The following is a 19,444-nucleotide window of genomic DNA, read 5'->3' on the forward strand; positions in this document are numbered from 1 at the left end:
AAGTCCAACAGGTTTGTTTCAAACACAAGCTTTCGGAGCGCAGCTCCTTCCTCAGGTGAATGGAGAGGTATGTTCCAGAAACATATATATAGACAAATTCAAAGATGCCAGACAATGCTTGGAATGTGAGCATTTGCAGGTAATTGAATCTTTACAGATCCAGAGAGAAGGGTAATCCCAGGTTAAAGAGGTGTGAATTGTCTCAAGCCAGAACAGTTGGTAGGATTTTGCAAGTCCAGGCCAGATGGTGGGGGACGAATGTAATGCGACATGAATCCAAGATCCCGGTTGAGGCCGTACTCATGCGTGCGGAACTTAGCTATAAGTTTCTGCTCAGCGATTCTGCTTTGTCACGTGTCCTGAAGGCCGCCTTGGAGAATGCTTACCCGGAGATCAGAGGCTGAATGCCCTTGACTGCTGAAGTGTTCCCCAACTGGAAGGGAACATTCCTCCTGGTGATTGTCGCGCGATGTCCGTTCATTCGTTGTCGCAGCGTCTGCATGGTCTCACCAATGCTTCGGGACATCCTTTCCTGCAGCGTAAGAGGTAGACAACAGAGTAGGAATAAATGGGCCATTTTGGGGTCAGAGAGATGTGATGAGTAGAATCCCACAGGGATCAGTATTGGGGTCTCAACTATTTACATATAAACAGATGAACACGGATGAGGTGCAGGAGTAGGCCAATCGGCCCCTCAAGCCTGCTCCGCTATTCAATAAGATCAACACTGACTTGATCCTGGTCTTTCAACTCCACATTCTCACCGACCCCGATAACCTTTGACTTCCTTGTTAATCAAAAACAAACCTACCTCTGTCTGAACAATTTGGGTTGACCGTACCACCCACCACCCTGACTGATCGATTCACCACTCTCTGAGAGGAAATAATTCTCCTAATTTCCGTCTTAAATCCCTCTGACCCCTGCCCCAGTCTCTCCCGCAAGGAGAGATATCTGTTCAGCATCCACCCTGTCAGGCTCCCCTCAGGATCACGTGGTTCAACATCAGGCCATTCCTCATTCTTCTGAACTCCGCTGCGTACCGACCCCACCTGTCTGCATAAGTTTAAAGCTGCTCCCCCATCCCTTGTATAAGTCGACAGAACCTTCTCGAAACGGCTTCTGACTCACTTAAACCATTTCTTAAACAAGGAGATCAGAACTCCATTCAGTACTCCACATGTGGTCTCGCTCCTGGACAAGTGCAGCAAGACAACTCACCTTTTATATTCCATTCGCCCCCACAAAAAAACAGAACATTCTATTTGCCTTCCTATTCGCTTGCTGTAACTAGATGGTAACGGTTTTCTGATTCCTGTATCACTCTGTACCCCAGAGTTCTGCAACCCGTCTCCATTTAAATAACAAGCTACCTTTCTAATCTTCCTGCCAAAGTGGGCAGGTTAATATTTTCACCACACATGCTCCATCTGCCAGATATTTGCCCACTTCATTAAACTGTCCATGTCACTTTCAAGTGCTGTCAGAGGGTCAGTAATGAGGGAGTGCTGCACTGTCAGAGGGTCAGTACTGAGGGAGCGCTGCAATGTCAGAGGGTCAGTACTGAGAGAGTGCTGCACTGTGAGAGAGTCAGTACTGAGGGAGTGCTGCACTGTCAGAGGGTCAGTACTGAGGGAGTGCTGCACTGTCAGAGGGTCTGTACTGAGGGAGTGCTGCACTATCAGAGGGTCAGTACTGAGGGAGTGCTGCACTGTCAGAGGGTCAGTACTGAGGGAGTGCTGTACTGTCAGAGGTTCAGTACTGAGGGAGTGCTGCACTGTCAGAGGTTCAGTACTGAGGGAGTGCTGTACTGTCAGAGGGTCAGTACTGAGGGAGTGCTGCACTGTCGGAGGGTCAGTACTGAGGGAGTGCTGCACAGATGTAGGTGCCGTCAGTCAGATGAGCTGTCACAGCGAGCGGGCCGCATTGCCTGGTGGATGGAGGCGAAAGATTGTGCGCACTATTTTCAGGATGAGCCAGAGAGCTGAGCTGTTGGGGTCTCTGTATCGTTCACATTTTGTTTTTGTCACTGCGGCCCCTCCTCCTTGGTGTCCTTGGCAATACATATCCCTCAGTCAAATTCACACAAAACAGACTGTCTGGTCATTATGGCCTCGATCCTGAGGGAGGTTGTCTGAGGCAGATTGACTGTCCCGTTTCCTATGCTACAATAATGGGGCTGGTTCAATTTCTGTATCGGTGGAGGTTATTGATGAAGGCCCTGTCTTCTCAACCTTGCCCCTTTCCTGCGGTGTGGTGATCCTCAGGCCAGCAGTCAGCTCTCCCCCTCAAAGGGGAAAGCAGCCTGTGGTCATCTGGGACTTTTATCACAACAGTGACTACACATCAAAAAGAAATGAGACGGTCTGCCCCCTGCAGGGCAGTCTGTGCCGGTGCTGCTCCCTCCAGCTTTTTGGTCATCGATCGGCAGGAACGAACACCTTTGAAACCAGTCAAGCCTTGTGCAGCGTTCCCGATATTGATCCAATGATTTTTCTTTCACAATTCCGATCGGCGAAATGCGCCGGGCCGGCTGCAAGAGGTCAGCATTTTGCTCCGCCTCACGAACCTGGCAGGGAGCGGGGGGAATTAAATTGAACCCGGGGCCGGTTCTTAGTTGTTAGTTTGGTTCCTCGCTTCCCCACCCCTCCCTCCACTGGCTGAAAGATATAGTGGGATCCTGCTGTGCACAAGGACACAGGAAATTGAGCAGGAATAGGCCATTCGGCCCCTCGAGCCTACTCCGCCATTCAATGAACCAGGCGCGGGAATGTGGCGACTAGGGGCTTTTCACAGTAACTTCATTTGAAGCGGACTTGTGACAATTTTCATTTTCACTTTCAATGTGGACTGATCCTCTGTCTCAACATCACGCTCTCCCCATACTCCTCTAACACCTTTAAAGTCTAGAAATCTGTCTATTTCCTTCTTAAATCTATTTAGTGACTTGTCCTCCACAGCCTCCTGTAGTCAAGGATTCCACAGGTTCAGCACCCTCTGAGTGAAGTGATTTCTCCTCCCCCCCGCCCGAAGCCATCAGCCCCCTGACCCCGAGACTGTGACACTGGCTACAATCTTCCCTTCTTGGAGTCCCAGTTTGATGGCGGGTACAGACTCTGGAGTAATTCCTCTTCGGGCGGACGGGGAAGGAGGGGGGAATGTATGTGGTGGATCCTTGGCATCACCTCATGGGGCCCAAGGCCTGGGCGCCATATTTAAAAGGGCCCCTGGGCAGCCATTCACTCGCTGTAAAGCCAGGAGGTCCGGGTTCTGCCGAGACCAGGATTGGAACCGGGCCAGGTGTCACATGCCCCCCCCACGTTCCCCCAACATTTCCCTATCCCCCAAACTGGTTCAGCCAAGCCCCCCCCCGGAGATCCTCGTCCAGGACTCCCAGGCTCCCTGTTTCACCAGGTTCCCAGCAGGTGACCCTGACCACGCCGGCCTGGTTGGAGGTCACAGAGGAGGGTCAGCACCCTTGGGGCCCATCGAAGAACAGCCCGGCAGTGCAGGAAAGACGGTCTGCCGCGGTCCATCAGGATGGTCGGCATGTCTGCTCATCCCAAAGTGACACTCATCAGGTAGCCTCAGTGTGAGTTCACAGGGGTGTGGGACAGGAGTTTCAGTCACATGGGCCTAGCATGAGAAGAACTTTTTTTTTAACAGACAATTTTATTGAGGTATTTTTGGCATTGGAAACAGTAACAATATACATTAGTGTGCAGATACCAATTACAAAAACATAGTGCAAATAACAGTACCACTCTCGCAGATAGACCCGCCTATTCTTCCCCCCTACTCTACACTATTTCTACCCCCCCCCCCCCCCCCCCCCCCACCCTCCCCCTGCTGACGATTAGTTCCCCGTGAAGAAGTCGATGAATGGTTGCCACCTCCGGGCGAATCCTGATAGTGATCCCCGTAAGGCAAACTTGATTTTTTTTCAAGCTGAGAAAGCTTGCCATGTCCGACAGCCATACTTCGGTCTTTGGGGGCTTTGAGTCCCTCCAGGCCAACAGTATTCGTCGCCGGGCTATCAGGGAAGCAAAGGCCACAACGTCGGCCTCTATCCGCTCCTGTACTCCCGGGTCTTCCAACACCCCAAAAATCGCCACCTCTGGACTCATCGCCACCCTTGTTTTCAGAACCCGGGATAAGACGTCCGCAAATCCCTGCCAGTATCCCCTGAGTTTTGGACACGCCCAGAACTTGTGGACATGGTTCGCTGGTCCTCCCCCACATCTAGTACACTTGTCCTCCAGCCCAAAGAATTTGCTCATCCGGGCCACCGTCATGTGGGCCCGGTGAACTACCTTGAACTGAATCAGGCCGAGCCTGGCACATGTTGCGGTTGCATTTACCCTCCTCAGAGCGTCTGCCCATACGCCTCCCTCCAACTCCCCACCTAGCTCCTCCTCCCACTTAAGTTGACAGCCATGGCTGACAAAGGAGGTCAGGAAATGTATCAAAGAAAAAGTGAGATCCTATAAAGTGGCCAAAAGCACTGGGAAATCAGAAGATTGGGAAGGCTACAAAAACAAACAGAGGTTAACAAAGAGACAAATAAGGAAGGAGAGGATCAAATATGAAGGCAGGCTAGCCAGTAATATAAGAAATGATAGTAAAAGTTTCTTTCAATACATAAGAAACAAACGACAGGCCAAAGTAGACATTGGACCAATTCAAACTGATTCCGGAAGGCTAGTGATGGGAGACGAGGAAATGGCTGGAGAACTTAATAAGTACTTTGCGTCTGTCTTCACAGTGGAAGCCATGATGTGGAGATGCCGGCGTTGGACTGGGGTGAGCACAGTAAGAAGTCTTACAACACCAGGTTAAAGTCCAACAGGTTTGTTTCAAACACGAGCTTTCGGAGCACGGCTCCTTCTTCAGGTGATTCACCTGAAGAAGGAGCCGTGCTCCGAAAGCTCGTGTTTGAAACAAACCTGTTGGACTTTAACCTGGTGTTGTAAGACTTCTTACTGTTCACAGTGGAAGACATGAGTAATATCCCAAAAATTATAGAGGGTCAGGGGGCTGAGTTGAGTATGGTTGCCATTATAAAAGAGATGGTGCTAAAAAAGCTAAAAGGTCTTAAAATTGACAAATCTCCTGGCCCCGATGGGCTACACCCTAGAGTTCTGAGGGAGGTGGCTGAAGAAATAGCGGAAGCGTTGGTTGAGATCTTTCAAAAATCACTGGAGTCAGGGAAAGTCCCGAACGATTGGAAGATCGCTGTTGTAACCCCCTTGTTCAAGAAAGGATCAAGACAAAAGATGGAAAATTATAGGGCAATTAGCCTAACCTCGGTTGTTGGTAAAATTCTAGAATCGATCGTTAAGGATGAGATTTCTAAATTCTTGGAAGAGCAGGGTCGGATTAGAACAAGTCAACATGGATTTAGTAAGGGGAGTTCGTGCCTGACGAACCTGTTAGAATTCTTTGAGGAGGTGACAAGTAGGTTAGACCAGGGAAACCCAGTGGATGTGGTCTATCTGGATTTCCAAAAGGCCTTTGATAAGGTGCCACACAGGAGGCTGCTGAGTAAAGTGAGGGCCCATGGTGTTCGAGGTGAGCTACTGGCATGGGTTGAGGATTGGCTGTCTGACAGAAGGCAGAGAGTTGGGATAAAAGGTTCTTTTTCGGAATGGCAGCCGGTGACCAGCGGTGTCCCACAGGGTTCAGTGTTGGGGCCACAGCTGTTCACCATATATATTAATGATCTGGATGAAGGGACTGGGGGCATTCTAGCGAAGTTTGCCGATGATACGAAGTTAGGTGGTCAGGCAGGTAGTGCTGAGGAAGTGGGGAGGCTGCAGAAGGATCTAGACAGTTTGGGAGAGTGGTGTAGGAAATGGCTGATGCAATTCAACGTGAGAAAATGTGAGGTCTTGCACTTTGGAAAAAAGAATCCAAGCATAGACTACTTTCTAAACGGTGAGAAAATTCATAATGCCAAAGTACAAAGGGATCTGGAGTGCTAGTCGAGGATTCCCTAAAGGTAAACATGCAGGTTGAATCTGTGATTAAGAAAGCGAATGCAATGTTGTCATTTATCTCAAGAGGGTTGGAATATAAAAGCAGCGATGTGCTACTGAGCCTTTATAAGGCTCTGGTTAGGCCCCATTTGGAGTACTGTGTCCAGTTTTGGGCCCCACATCTCAGGAAGGACATACTGGCACTGGAGCGTGTCCAGCGGAGATTCACACGGATGATCCCTGGAATGGCGGGTCTAACGTATGATGAACGGCTGAGGATCCTGGGATTGTATTCATTGGAGTTTAGAAGGTTAAGGGGAGATCTAATAGAAACTTACAAGATAATACATGGCTTAGAAAGGGTGGACGCAAAGAAACTGTTTCCGTTAGGCGAGGAGACGAGGACCCGTGGGCACAGCCTTAGAATTAGAGGGGGTAAATTCAGAACAGAAATGCGGAGACATTTCTTCAGCCAGAGAGTGGTGGGCCTGTGCAATTCATTGCCGCGGAGTGCAGTGGGGGCCGGGACGCTAAATGGCTTCAAGGCAGAGATAGATAAATTCTTGATGTCGCAAGGAATTAAGGGCTACGGGGAGAATGCTGGTAGGTGGAGTTGAAATGCCCATCAGCCATGATTGAATGGCGGAGTGGACTCGATGGGCCGAATGGCCTTACTTCCACTCCTATGTCTTATGGTCTTAAGTTTCAGTTCCTCGGTCCCTGTGTCCTCCTCTCCCATAAGCTCCTTATAAATCTAGCATGAGAAGAACTGAAAGTACTCCAGCTGCTTTATGCCTTCGAACCTCTATCAGTTGCAGGACACCTTGCTTGCTACCCACCTACTGAGTGGGGGGGGGGGGGGGGGATGTGGGACTTGGCAGCCGCGGTTGTCATGCATGTTCGCTGAACTGCTCATGCAGCCAATGAGACGACTATTAATCCTTCTGTCTGTCTGCAGGACAAGAACCTCCACAACAAGAGGGAGCAGCAGAGTGTTTCCCAAGGAGGCTAAAGCAGCGAATACCCGCCGCAAAGTCGTGGAAGAAGTCCGGCTCGCCAGGTGAACTTAGACCCGATGATAAATGTGAACAGTCTAATTTTCTCGCTAGCTGGCGGACTTAATTGGGGTGAGGTGGCTCTCCGATTAGCACGTATGACAGGTCAATGCAAGGAAAGGGTCTTCTCCACATTGTTCGTCAGGAAGCCTGTCTGCCTTGATAGTCCAGGGAACAACATTCCAAAAGCTCAACCCACATTCTGGAATCCGAATTTGTGGCCTCCTGCTCAGTTAAGCACCCCCCCCCCCCCCCCCCCCCCCCCACAACTGCTGGCAGTGACCAGAGGAAACTACGTCCACCCTATCAAAGTCCCTTCTGAATTTTGTGCGGGTTTCACTGAGATCGCCTCTCGTCCTTCAGAGGATATGAACCCCATTTACTCAGCCTCTCCTCGTTGGACATCCCCCTCATTCCAGGCACCAATTTAATGAACCTTCACTGTACCGCTTGCAATGCAAGTGTGTCCTTTCTGAAATTTGGAGACCAAGGGTGGGATTCGCCCGGGGCCGGTGTCAATCCCGCCCGCTCCATGTCCCGAATTCTCCGCCACCCGGGAATCGGCGGGGGTGGGCATCGCCCCGCGCTGGTCGGCGACCCCACCGCGGCGATTCTCCATCCCGCAATGGGCTGAAGTCTCGCCGCTGACAAGTCTCTCCCGCCGGCGTGGATTAAACCACCTACCTTACCGGCGAGATTGGAGGCGCGGGCGGGCGCCGGGGTCCTGCGGAGGGCGCGGGGCAATCTGACCCCGGGGGGTGCCCCCACAGTGGCCTGGCCCGCGATTGGGGCCCACCGATCAGCGGGCGGGCCTGTGCCGTGGGGGCACTCTTTTCCATCCGCCTTCACCATGGTCTTCCCCATGGCGGAGGCGGAAGAGGCCCCTCCACTGCGCATGCGCCGGGATGACGTCAGCAGCCGCTGACGCTCTGGCGCATGCGCGGACTTACGCCGGGCGGTGAAGTCCTTTCGGCCCCGGCTGGCGTGGCGCCAAAGGCTGTTCACGCCAGCCGGTGGAGTGGGAACCACTCCGGCGCGGAACTAGCCCCTCAATGTGCGAGCTTGGCGCCTAAAGGTGCGGAGACTTTTGCACCTTTGGGGTGACCCGAAGCCGGAGTGGTTCACACCACTCCAACACGCCGGGACCCCCCCGCCCTGCTGGGTAGGGGAGAATCCCGGCTCAGAACTGTGCAGTACTCCAGATGTGGTTCCCCCCCTCCAAAATCCTGGTCCCCCCTCCAAAAATCCTGTACAACTGTATTGATTCTTTATTCCTGCACTCTAATCCCCTCTCAGTAAAGGTCAATGTGCCGTTTGCCTTCCAATTGCTTGCTGCACCTGGACGCTGCACCTGGACGCTGCACCTGGACGCTGCATCTGGACGCTGCACCTGGACGCTGCACCTGGATGCTGCACCTGGATGCTGCATCTGGACGCTGCATCTGGACGCTGCACCTGGATGTTGCACCTGGACGCTGCACCTGGATGCTGCACCTGGATGCTGCATCTGGACGCTGCACCTGGATGCTGCACCTGGATGTTGCACCTGGACGCTGCACCTGGATGTTGCATCTGGACGCTGCACCTGGATGTTGCATCTGGACGCTGCACCTGGATGTTGCACCTGGACGCTGCACCTGGACGCTGCACCTGGATGCTGCACCTGGACGCTGCACCTGGATGTTGCACCTGGACGCTGCACCTGGAGCTGCACCTGGATGCTGCACCTGGACGCTGCACCTGGATGCTGCACCTGGATGTTGCATCTGGATGCTGCATCTGGATGTTGCACCTGGATGTTGCACCTGGATGCTGCATCTGGATGCTGCATCTGGATGTTGCATCTGGACGCTGCACCTGGATGTTGCACCTGGATGTTGCACCTGGATGCTGCATCTGGATGTTGCATCTGGACGCTGCACCTGGACGCTGCACCTGGAGCTGCACCTGGACGCTGCACCTGGATGCTGCACCTGGACGCTGCACCTGGATGTTGCACCTGGACGCTGCACCTGGACGCTGCACCTGGATGTTGCACCTGGAGCTGCACCTGGATGTTGCACCTGGATGCTGCACCTGGAGCTGCACCTGGACGCTGCACCTGGACGCTGCACCTGGATGCTGCACCTGGACGCTGCACCTGGAGCTGCACCTGGAGCTGCACCTGGAGCTGCATCTGGACGCTGCACCTGGATGCTGCACCTGGACGCTGCACCTGGATGCTGCACCTGGAGCTGCATCTGGAGCTGCACCTGGAGCTGCATCTGGACGCTGCACCTGGATGCTGCACCTGGACGCTGCACCTGGATGCTGCACCTGGACGCTGCACCTGGAGCTGCACCTGGACGCTGCACCTGGAGCTGCATCTGGACGCTGCACCTGGAGCTGCATCTGGACGCTGCACCTGGATGCTGCACCTGGACGCTGCACCTGGAGATGCACCTGGAGCTGCACCTGGACGCTGCACCTGGATGCTGCACCTGTACGCTGCACCTGGACGCTGCACCTGGAGCTGCACCTGGAGCTGCACCTGGATGCTGCACCTGTACGCTGCACCTGGAGCTGCACCTGGAGCTGCACCTGGATGCTGCATCTGGATGCTGCACCTGTACGCTGCACCTGGAGCTGCACCTGGAGCTGCACCTGGATGCTGCACCTGGACGCTGCACCTGGATGCTGCACCTGTCCGCTAACTTGAACGCTGCACCTGTACGCTGCACCTGTACGCTAACGTCCTGCGTTCCTTGCACCAACATGTACAAGTTTCACTCCTTTAAAAAAAATACTGCTTCTCTTCTTATGACCAAAGTGAATAACCTCACTCTTCCCTATAGCATACTCCATCTGCCATCTTGTAGCCCACTCGCTTAACTTGCCTGTGTCTCTTTGCAGCCTCTCTGTGTCCTCCCCGCAGCTTACCTTCCCGCCTAACTTGGCATCATTGGCAAACATTGATACATTGCTCTCGTCTCTTCGCCTAAGTCATGAATATAGATTGGAAATGGCTGAGGCCCCAGCACTGATCATCGTGGCACTCCACTATTCACTGCTCTGCCAACTTGAAAAAGCCCCCTTTATGCCTACTGTGTTTTCTATCCCTTATCCAATCCTCTATCCATGCCCCCAACATTACCCACAACTCCATGAGCCGTTATCTTCTCGATCAAACTTTTGTGTGGCACCTTATCAAATGCCTTTTGGAAATCCAGGGATACTACATCTACTGGTTCCCCTTTATCTATCCTACCAGTTACTTCCTTGAAAAACTCTTCAATCTATCAAACAGGATTCATCTTCAGTAAACGACTTTGTTGTAATCATCGTGTACTTGTCCAGATCATTGCTAAGACTTCCCAACTACTGATACAGGCTAACTGGCCTGTCATTCCCTATTTCCTCTCACACTGCTTTTTCCCCCCACTTCCAATCTAATTGTGCCACTCCCGAATCTAAGGAATTTCGGAAAATCATAGCGAGCGTCTCCACAATGTCTGCAGCGATCTCTTTTAGAATCCTACAGTGTGGTCTATCAGGTCCTGAGGATTCGGTAGATTTTAGTCCCTTTGGTTTCTCCAGTATTTTTTCTCTCCTAATATTCATTTCCTTAATTTCCTCACAGTTTTGTGCCCCTAGGTCACTGTCTATCCCTGGTATAGAACTAGTGTCTTTCAATTTGAAGACAGATACAAAGTGCGGGATTCTCCGTTGCCCGACACCTAAATCGTGATCGGTGATCGGGTGGAGTCCGACGACAGAATCGGTGCCGGTTTACGATTCTCCGCCCCCTCTAAAACCTTCGTCATGGTAACGCGCGCTGCGCGTCCTTTTAGGCCGTTGGCGCCTCATCGGCTGGCCCACCCACGATGCTCCGCCCCCCCCGATGGGCCGAATTCCCGACGGCGCGGGACACGTATGGTCTCAGCTGGCGTGCTGGCTATGGACTGTGTCCAGCGCTGCTGCCACACTCAGCTGAGATCAGTGCCGCTGGTTGGTGGGTGGGGGGGGGGGGGTGGGGGGGTGGGTGGGAGGGGGGGGGGTGGTTGGGGGTGTCTGCTAGAGCTGGGGGGACTGGTGGGGAGTGGCCAGGGGATGGGCTGTGGTGTAGCTGTTGGTGGGTTAGGTTTCATGCGTGGCTGGCGCCATGTTGTATGGCGCGACTGGTGCAGGTCGTCAGCCGTGCGCATGTGTGGCCCAGGACCCGGCTATTCTCTGCCCGTTTTTGACGCGGTCCGCGGGCACTCCACGCGGCGCTGGTGCCAGCCTCTCACCCACCGGTGCTGGAATCGGGGAGGGGTTTGCACCGATTTGCCCGTGGTGGAACTCCCACGGATTCTCCGTTCAAGCCGGCAGAAACGGAGAACCCCGCCCATTATATTTATTCACTGTCTCCACCATTTCCTCATTCCCCATGATAATTTCTCCTGTCTCTGTTCTTGAGGGACCAATGTTCATTTTCACTACTCTCCTTTAAAAAAAAAAAATTCCAATTAAGGGGCAATTTAGCGCGGCCAATCCACCTACCCTGCACATCTTTGGGTTGTGGAGGCGAAACCCACGCAAACACGAGGAGAACGTGCAAACTCCACGACTCTCCTTTTTATGAACTTATAAAAGTTCTGACAATCTGTTTTTATATTTCTCGCTAGTTTACTGTCATATTATTTCCCCCCCCCCCCGCTTTTTTATCAACTTCTGGCGGCTCTTTGCTGGTTTCTAAAACATTCTCAATCCTCAGACTTGCTACTGATTTTTTTCAACATTTTAAGCCTCTTTCAATCTAATACTATCCTTAACTTCCTGCGTGTGCCAAGGGTTAGGTCTTTTTTGCTGAGTTTTTGTTTTTCAATGAAATGCATTTTTGTTGAACATTTTGAATTGTTTATTTGAATGTTCCCCACTGTTTATTCACCTCCATACCTGTTAGCCTATTTACCAAAGTAACCATAGCCATTTCTCCCACCCAAACCTCTATAATTGGCTTTGTTTAAGTGGAAGATTCTTGTTTGTAATTGGAGTATGTCACTTTCAACCTTAATGTGGAATTCAGTGGTATTATGATCACTATTTCCCAGTGGATCTTTTACCTTGCCATTGCTTATTCACCCTGCATCATTACACAATACTAGATCTAAGATAGCTTTATCCCTAGTGGGACCCACAATGTATTGCTCCAAAAAACTGGTGATGAAAACATTCCACAAACCCATCTCCCGGACCCCTCTTGCCAATTTGATTACCCCGGTCTATGTGAAGATTAAAGTCTCCCACAATTATTACAGTGCCTTTGTAACAGGCTCCAATACCTTTTTGTTCAATGCTCTGCCCAATGGTGTAACTACTGCCGTGGAGGAGGGGGCGGGGGAGTTGATGGCTGTACACTATTCCCTTTATCCCAAGAGTGTTCCGATTCTTGCTATTCCCAGCTTCCGCCAATACCGATTCAGCTTCATGATCTTCATAGCCCAGATCCTTTCTCATTAATGTCCTTATGTCATCCTTTACTGTCAGGAAATCCCCATCTCTTTCATCAATCTGTCTGTCTTTCTGAAATATTGTGTATCCTGGAATATTTATTTCCCAGCCTTGAGCACCATGTCTCCGTCATGGCAATTAGATCGGAAGAATTTACCTCTTTACCATGAGATCATCTATCTTATTGCATATGCGTTCGGATAAAGAAACTTTAATTTCATTTCTTGACTTCTAGCCCCTGTCATTGCCTTTATTCTTCTTCGCTGATATATAAGTTTTGTTAAACTCTCTGTTCCTTGCTGACCCACTCTACTTGGCAGTCCCCACAATGCTTTACTAATCTGGCACCTCAACCTTTCACTTTGGGTTTCTAGACCTCCTTTCACCGCCACCCCCCCCCCCCCCCCCTCCTCCCCCACCATTAGTTTAAACCCCTGCCCACAGAACTAGTCCCAGGAGACGAATAACTCACTCTCCCCTGAGTACTGGTGCCAGTGCCCATGAATTGAACCCCCTGCTTCCCGCACCACCCTTTGAACCGTGCCGTTAACTCTAATATGAACCCAACATTCCGCCAGATCCTGCGGCATTTCCCTTCTTGCCGAGTTCAGAGAGGAGCAGGAGGAGGCCCTTCAGCCCACGCCACCGCCATCCAATGAGATCCTGGGCTGATCTGTAACCAGACTCCATCGCCGGCCTTTGAATCATTTATTTTTAAAATAAATTTAGGGGATATGGGCGTCGCTGGTTAGGCCAGCATTTATCACCCTTCAGAAGGTGCTGGTGAGTTGCCTTCTTGAACCGCTGCAGTCCTTGAGGTGTAGGTATACCCACTGTGCTGTTAGGGAGGGAGATTCAGGATTTTGCCCCAGCGACAGTGAAGGAACGGCGATATATTTCCAAGTCAGGGTGGTGAGTGACTTGGAGGGGAACCTCCAGGTGGTGGGGTTCCCAGGTACCTGCTGCTCTTGGCCTTCTAGATGGTCGTAGTCGTGGGTTTCGAAGCTGCTGTCGAAGGAACCTTGGTGAATTACTGCAGTGCATCTTGTAGATGGTACACACGGCTGCCACTGTTTGTCGGTGGTGGAGGGTTTGAATGTTTGTGGAAGGGGGAGCAATCAAACGGGCTGCTTTGTGCTGGATGATGTTGAGCTTCTTGAGTATTGTTGGAGCTGTACTCATCCAGGCAAGTGGAGATTATTCCATCATATTCCTGACTTGGGCCTTCCAGATGGCAGACAGGCTTTGGGGCCAGGAGGTGAGTTACTCGCTGTAGGATTCCTAGCATTTGACCTGCCCTGGTAGCCACAGTATTAATGTGGCTAGTGCAGTTGAGCTTCTGATCAATGGTAACCCCCAGGATGTTGATTGTTGGCGATTCAGTGGCAGCCGTGTGTACCATCTACAAGATGCACTGCAGGAACTCAGCAAGCACAGTACTCCAAACCCACGGCTACTACCATCCAGAAGGACAGGAGCATCAGCTACCTGGCAACATCACCACATGGAAGTTTCCCTCCAAGTCACTCACCATCCTGACTTAGAAATATATTGGTCGTTCCTTCACTGCCGTTGGGCCAAAATCCTGGCACTCGCTCCCGAACAGCACCGTGGGTGTACCTACACCCCAGGGACTGCAGCAGCTGAAGAAGGCAGCTCACCACCGCCATCTCAAGGGCAATTGGGGATGGACAATAAATGCTGGCCTAGTGGAGCCCACGTCCTGTAAATTAATTTTTTTTAAAAATCTGTTTTCCTAAGGTGTCCAGAATCATCCTCCTTCTCCAGGTAACCAGGCCCGAAGAGGGTTTTGGCGACCAAGAACGTCCTGTGAATTGGCTAAGAATTGAGATGGGGCGGTTTTGGCTGGCCTGATCGAGATAGAGGGCTGGATTTTACACCTGCGAATTGAAGCGGTCATTTCGGCAGTGGGGAGTCCCGGTCGGTGACATGGCATCATCATGCCGGCCTCCCGAGTTACAGAAGACAAGCGGACACCAAACTTGAAAAGAAATGAAATTAAAGGCCGAGTCCTTGAATATTTTTCAAGGCTGAGATCGATAGGTTTTTAATCAGTGGGGGAATTAAGGGTGGGGGGAGGGGGGGGAGAAGGCAGGAAAGTGGATTTAGTGAGTGTTAGATTAGCTATGATCTTATTCGATGGCGGAGCAGGCTCGAAGGGCTGAATGGCCCGACTCCTGCCCCCCCCCCCCCCTCTCCTCCATTAAAGCCGTTGAGCTTGACTGACAACTCGATTGTCTGGATTTGTTGGCCGCTGCATTTTCCGGGTGTTGACGTGAAAACGCTTGGGAGTGCGTTACGGCAACTGGGAACAAGGGGGAGTGGGCACAGGTATGGAAGAAAGGGGCCCGGGCAGTGGGTCCATGGCTGCAATGTAGCGATACATCGTGATGGACGATAAATAGAGAGAGAGAGTGTGATTTTGGCCAGGTGTCGGAGGGTGAGCTACTGGGCTTAAGCGAGGGAGTTGGGATTGCGGAATGGGATTGGTTGAAGGGGAAGGCCGTCGACGCCTGTCCGTCCAGCTTTCTGCCGGGATTGATGGGGATGCCGGTGGGTAGGTTGGGGAGGGGAGGGAGGGAGGCCCTCAAGGACAGTACAACCTGGTGTTTTCCCACGGACAGTTACTGTGTTGAGCTGACACTTTTTTTTCTCCCCTCCCCTCTACCCACTCCCCGCTCTTGTTTTGCAGGTTCGCCCTCCTCCCTTCCCTCTTTCCCTCTCGAGGATGGAGACCTGGATCCTGCTTTTCGCCGTGATGATCCCACCCGGCCTGGTCTCGGCCTCCTGGAATGGCACTATAGGTAACAGGCCGCAGGCCTCCCAGTTCCGCTGGCTCCCATCCCCCGACAGTAAATAATTCAGGGGGTGGTCAAAACGAGAGGGTTGAGATGGGGGAAAGGATTTGACAGGGCGGGGATGGGGAGAGAACCGTTGTCTCTGGCCAAGGGGAATCCAGAATTAGATTAGAACCGGGTCATTTGGAGGTCAGGCCTGGAAGATGTAGAAATCTAGAATCCCTCCCTCCAAAACTCTGTCAAGAACATAAGAACATAAGAACTAGGAGCAGGAGTAGGCCATCTGGCCCCTCGAGCCTGCTCCGCCATTCAATTAGATCATGGCTGATCTTTTGTGGACTCAGCTCCACTTTCCGGCCCGAACACCATAACCCTTAATCCCTTTATTCTTCAAAAAACTATCTATCTTTACCTTAAAAACATGTAATGAAGGAGCCTCAACTGCTTCACTGGGCAAGGAATTCCATAGATTCACAACCCTTTGGGTGAAGAAGTTCCTCCTAAACTCAGTCCTAAATCTACTTCCCCTTATTTTGAGGCTATGTCCCCTAGTTCTGCTGTCACCCGCCAAGGGTTAACTGAAAATATCCAAACGAGAGATCGATGAATGTGTCTGCAGGGAAACGTTTTTTTAAAAAGTTTATTTCATTTTCTTCTTGTGCCCAGCATTTCTTGCCCATCCCTAACTGCCCATCAACTAGAGCAGTTTGCTTGGCCATTTCAGAGCGGCATTTAATAGTCAACCACGTTGCTATGGGATCGTTAGTCACATGTAGGTCAGGCCGGGTAAGGATGGCAGATTTCCCGAAAGGACATTAGTGAACTGGATTTTTTTTTAATGACCGTTTTCATGGCCATCGTTAGACTTTTAATAAAGTTCAATTCAAATTTCACCATCTACCATGGTAGGATTCAAAGCTGGGTCCTCGGATCATGGCCCTGGGTCACTAGTCCAGCCACAATACCATTGCACCATTGACTTCCCTCGTATATTAATGCAGTTGAGCTCCAGAAGAGCCATGATTTATTTGAGCAACAGGATGCGATGGGCTGAATGGCTCCCAGTTAGCTGCCACGCTCCAACGGGGGGGTTTTGAGAGTGCGGGCGGGGTGAGTGGTGGACAGATGGTTGTGCTTGGGAGAGGAGGTTCAGTTCCTTCCGAGGGCGAGAGTACGCGACCCTCCGGCTCCACTGGTGACATTCCCTGTGGGGGTTTTTTTTTGTATTTTTCCAGGATGCCGGAAGATCAGGCCTCCACCGGACGGTGGGATCCGCTACCCAGGGCTGACCCAGGAGCAGATCTACTCCATCGAGATTCTGCCCGTGGCCTACGAGATTGAGTTTGTCTGCCGGGTCAACCGTGAGCTGGAGGGCCCGAGAGTCCGCAAGTGTCTGGACAACGGCATGTGGACCGATATGGACAAGCGCAGCCGCTGCCGTGAGTGATGAAGGGCAAGTGGGTCAGAGAAACGCCTTTCCCCCTCTGGGACAGTGGGTCAGACACTGTCCTTTCCCTCTCTGGGACTGGGTGGGACAGTGGGTCAGACACTGTCCTTCCCCCTCTGGGACTGGGTGGGACAGTGGGTCAGACACTGTCCTTTCCCCCTCTGGGACTGGGTGGGACAGTGGGTCAGACACTGTCCTTTCCCCCTCTGGGACTGGGTGGGGCAGTGGGTCAGACACTGTCCTTTCCCCCTCTGGGACTGGGTGGGACAGTGGGTCAGACACTGTCCTTTCCCCCTCTGGGACTGGGTGGGGCAGTGGGTCAGACACTGTCCTTTCCCCCTCTGGGACAGTGGGTCAGAGAATCTCCTTTCCCCCTCTGGGACTGGGTGGGTCAGAGAATCTCCTTTCCCCCTCTGGGACTGGGTGGGACAGAGAATCTCCTTTCCCCCTCTGGGACTGGGTGGGACAGAGAATCTCCTTTCCCCCTCTGGGACTGGGTGGGTCAGAGAATCTCCTTTCTCCCTCTGGGACTGGGTGGGACAGAGAATCTCCTTTCTCCTCTGGGACTGGGTGGGACAGTGGGTCAGACAACCTCCTTTCTCCTCTGGGACAGTGGGTCAGACACTGTCCTTTCCCCCTCTGGGACTGGGTGGGACAGTGTGTCAGACACTGTCCTTTCCCCCTCTGGAACTGGGTGGGACAGTGGGTCAGACACTGTCCTTTCCCCCTCTGGGACTGGGTGGGACAGTGTGTCAGACACTGTCCTTTCCCCCTCTGGGACTGGGTGGGACAGTGTGTCAGACACTGTCCTTTCCCCCTCTGGGACTGGGTGGGGCAGTGGGTCGGACACTGTCCTTTCCCCCTCTGGGACAGTGGGTCAGACACTGTCATAGAATCATAGAATTTACAGTGCAGAAGGAGGCCATTCGGCCCATCGAGTCTGCACTGACTCTTGGAAAGAGCACCCTACCCAAGCCCACCCCCCCCAACCCCACCCTCTCCCCATAACCCAGTAACCCAGGGGTGGGCAAACTTTTCCGTGCAAGGGCCACATCCAGAAATTCACAATTTTAAAGGGCCACATAGTATATTAATTAATAGTCCCGGTTGTAACCAATTAGCGTGCGGCATATACCTCAGCGCTTCCCCCGGCGGCATCCTGCCTTTAGCCCTCTTTTTCTCTACTTTTCAAAAATGGCGCTTCACCCGGTTATGATTCTGGGCGCCTCATATAGAACATAGAACAGTACAGCACAGAACAGGCCCTTCGGCCCTCGATGTTGTGCCGAGCAATGATCACCCTACTCAAGTCAACGTATCCACCCTATACCAGTAAGTAACCCAACAGCCCCCCCCCATTAACCTTATTTTAAAAAAAAAAAAATTTTTTATGACTTGATCTTGGTGGGCCGCATAAAAACCTTTGGCGGGCCGTAGTTTGCCCACCCCTGCAGTAACCCCATCCAACACTGAGAGCAATTTTAGACACTTTGGGCAATTTATCATGGCCAATCCACCTAACCTGCACATCTTTGGGCTGTGGGAGGAAACCGGAGCACCCGGAGGAAACCCACGCAGACACGGGGAGGACGTGCAGACTCCGCACAGACAGTGACCCAGCCGGGAATCGAACCTGGGACCCTGGAGCTGCGAAGCAATTGTGCTAACCACAATGCTACCGTGCTGCCCAACTGTCCTTGCCCCCTCTGGGACTGCTTGATGAAGGAAGACTGAGATACTTGGCAGAGAATCTTCACCCAGTTAAAAACATGAGGATTCTCTTGAGCATTGTTGCTGTATTTACTGAATGCCCCGGACTCAGAGTCTCGCTAACGTTCCCTCTGCCTCCCACCCCTCACAGTGCGGAACTGCTCGAGACTGGCCCTGAAACTGGAGAATGGCTACGTGGTGACGCGGGACAGGTTCAGGATACCCGTGGAGGGGACGGTAGTGGAATATCATTGCAATCCCGGATTCATCCTGGTCGGGAGCTCCAGTAGATTCTGCACTAAATATGGGAAATGGAACACCAGCAAACCCATCTGTAAAGGTGAGAGAGCACTGAGAGGGAGGGAGGGAGGAGAGGGGAGGGAGGGGGGGAGGGAGGGAGGGGGGAGAGGGGAGGGAGGGGGGAGGGAGGGAGTGAGTGAGTGAGTAAGTGAGTGAGTGAGGGAGGGAGGGAGAGGAAGTGAGGGAGGTTGTAAGGGAGGGAGTGAGGGAGTTTGTGGAGGTTGTGAGTGAGGGAGGGAGTGAGGGAGGTTGTGAGGGAGGGAGGGAGTGAGGGAGGTTGTGAGGGAGAGAGTGAGGGAATTTGTGAGGGAGGGAGTGAGGGAAGTTGTGAGGGAGGGGGAGGGAGGTCGTGAGGGAGGGAGGGAGTGAGGGAGGTTGTGAGGGAGGTTGTGCGGGAGTGAGTGAGGGAGGGAGTGAGGGAGGGAGGGGAGGGAGGGAGTGAGGGAGGTTGTGGGGGAGGTTGTGCGGGAGTGAGAGAGTGAGGGAGGGAGTGAGGGAGGGAGGGGAGGGAGGGAGTGAGGGAGGTTGTGGGGGAGGTTGTGCGGGAGGGAGTGAGGGGGAGGGAGGGGGGTGAGGGGGAGGGAATGAGGGAGGGTGGGAGGGAGTGTGAGGGAGGTAGGGGCAGTTAAGGGGTGGGGGGCGAGGGGGGGATGGAGGGAGGGA

The 19,444-nt window shown here is 52.6% G+C and overlaps 1 protein-coding gene across 1 annotated transcript in view; it reads left to right on the plus strand.

Moving 5' to 3' along the window:
- The window catches only part of LOC119975532 (gamma-aminobutyric acid type B receptor subunit 1-like), a 236,340-nt gene that overhangs the window by 209,625 nt on the left and 7,271 nt on the right, over positions 1–19,444 (plus strand). Inside the window, exons 2-5 of the mRNA XM_038815323.1 lie at positions 6,937–7,038; positions 15,219–15,330; positions 16,560–16,763; positions 18,633–18,821. Coding sequence (XP_038671251.1) covers positions 15,255–15,330; positions 16,560–16,763; positions 18,633–18,821 — 469 coding nt within the window. The 5' untranslated portion in view covers positions 6,937–7,038; positions 15,219–15,254. The remainder of the gene's footprint in view (positions 1–6,936; positions 7,039–15,218; positions 15,331–16,559; positions 16,764–18,632; positions 18,822–19,444) is intronic.

The sequence above is a fragment of the Scyliorhinus canicula genome, chromosome 13 (genome assembly GCF_902713615.1).
Source record: "Scyliorhinus canicula chromosome 13, sScyCan1.1, whole genome shotgun sequence".
Classification (NCBI taxonomy): Eukaryota; Metazoa; Chordata; class Chondrichthyes; order Carcharhiniformes; family Scyliorhinidae; genus Scyliorhinus; species Scyliorhinus canicula.